The sequence below is a fragment of the Manduca sexta genome, unplaced genomic scaffold (assembly GCF_014839805.1).
Source record: "Manduca sexta isolate Smith_Timp_Sample1 unplaced genomic scaffold, JHU_Msex_v1.0 HiC_scaffold_1139, whole genome shotgun sequence".
Lineage (NCBI taxonomy): Eukaryota > Metazoa > Arthropoda > Insecta > Lepidoptera > Sphingidae > Manduca > Manduca sexta.
The window spans coordinates 8831-9955 of NW_023591974.1; the positions used below are offsets into that span (position 1 = coordinate 8831).

Consider the following 1125-nt stretch of genomic DNA (forward strand, 5'->3'; position numbering starts at 1 on the left):
ATGCACATTAGTATGGACAAATATGGACAAATGGTTTACGGTGAAGATAGAGGCAATGCGCGAGTAGCTTTTCGACTTTACGTAGAAAAGTGACCCAGTGCTCGGCACCAACAGATAGCCGTGTGATAATTCGGGCGTATCAACGTATTTTGGATAACCAGCCTGTTGTACCCAGACAAGAAAGGTCTAGAAGACCCACAAGAAGGCGTATGGAAAACTTTCAATTTTAATAACCACGCAATGGATCGCATTAATTGCTGTCTCAAGTATTACGAATTTGTTATGCACACATATCCGATACACACGGATATAGGCATAAAATACTACTTTACTTTAAATATTTCGGTAGACCGTTTTTACACGTCGGGCATGATTTGGAGAGTGTTCAACGATAAACTAATCTTAATATTATAATTATGTGCCTTAATAACACGTAAGTATGACAACGCTAAAAAAATCAAAATCATCATGTATTGTCGATAACCGCGACATTACTACATCTACAATAAATATATAAGTGTGACATCGGTATGCTCAAGTGACATTATAGTTAGGGTACTACGTTAACATGGGACTGCAATTCGAAGGTGCAACTGATAATATAAGTGAACCTCAGTTGGCTTATATACGTGGTGTCTTAGAGAAAAGAGGATATAAAGACACCAAAGTAACTATTCAAGCGGTTGGTAAAGATGGTGATAACTTCGTCGCTAGTGTTAAAAGAATTGTGGTTCGAAACGAAAATGGGGAATTCCGAATGATAGCGAAGATTGCGACGCAACATGAATTATTAAGAGCTAACATGGCATTAGAAAATATATTTAGAAATGAACATATTATGTATACTTCGGTTCTACCTAAATTTCACGAACTGGAAGAACAAGCTGACTTACCTAAAAAAGACAGGCTGAGGTTTCCAGAGTGCTATGGATCTTTAACGGCAGCACCACACGAAGTGATCCTTCTGGAAGATTTGCAAGTACCCGGTTTTATCATGATGGACAGATTCAAGACATTATCCGATGAATGCATCAGATCCGTGCTAAGGAACTTTGCCCTCCTGCACTCCCTTTCCTACGCTCTGAAAAATAAGGAACTGGACGTTTTCAACGAATACAAAAGTGC

The 1125-nt window shown here is 38.7% G+C and overlaps 1 protein-coding gene across 1 annotated transcript; it reads left to right on the forward strand.

Annotated features, from left to right (window-relative positions):
• Positions 1 to 323: 323 nt before the first annotated feature.
• On the forward strand, positions 324 to 1117 carry LOC119191166 (the record flags this gene model as incomplete). Its single annotated transcript, XM_037445057.1, has 1 exon — positions 324 to 1117. A coding segment is annotated over exon 1 (549 nt), but the record flags the coding sequence as incomplete, so codon positions are not given.
• Positions 1118 to 1125: the final 8 nt, after the last annotated feature.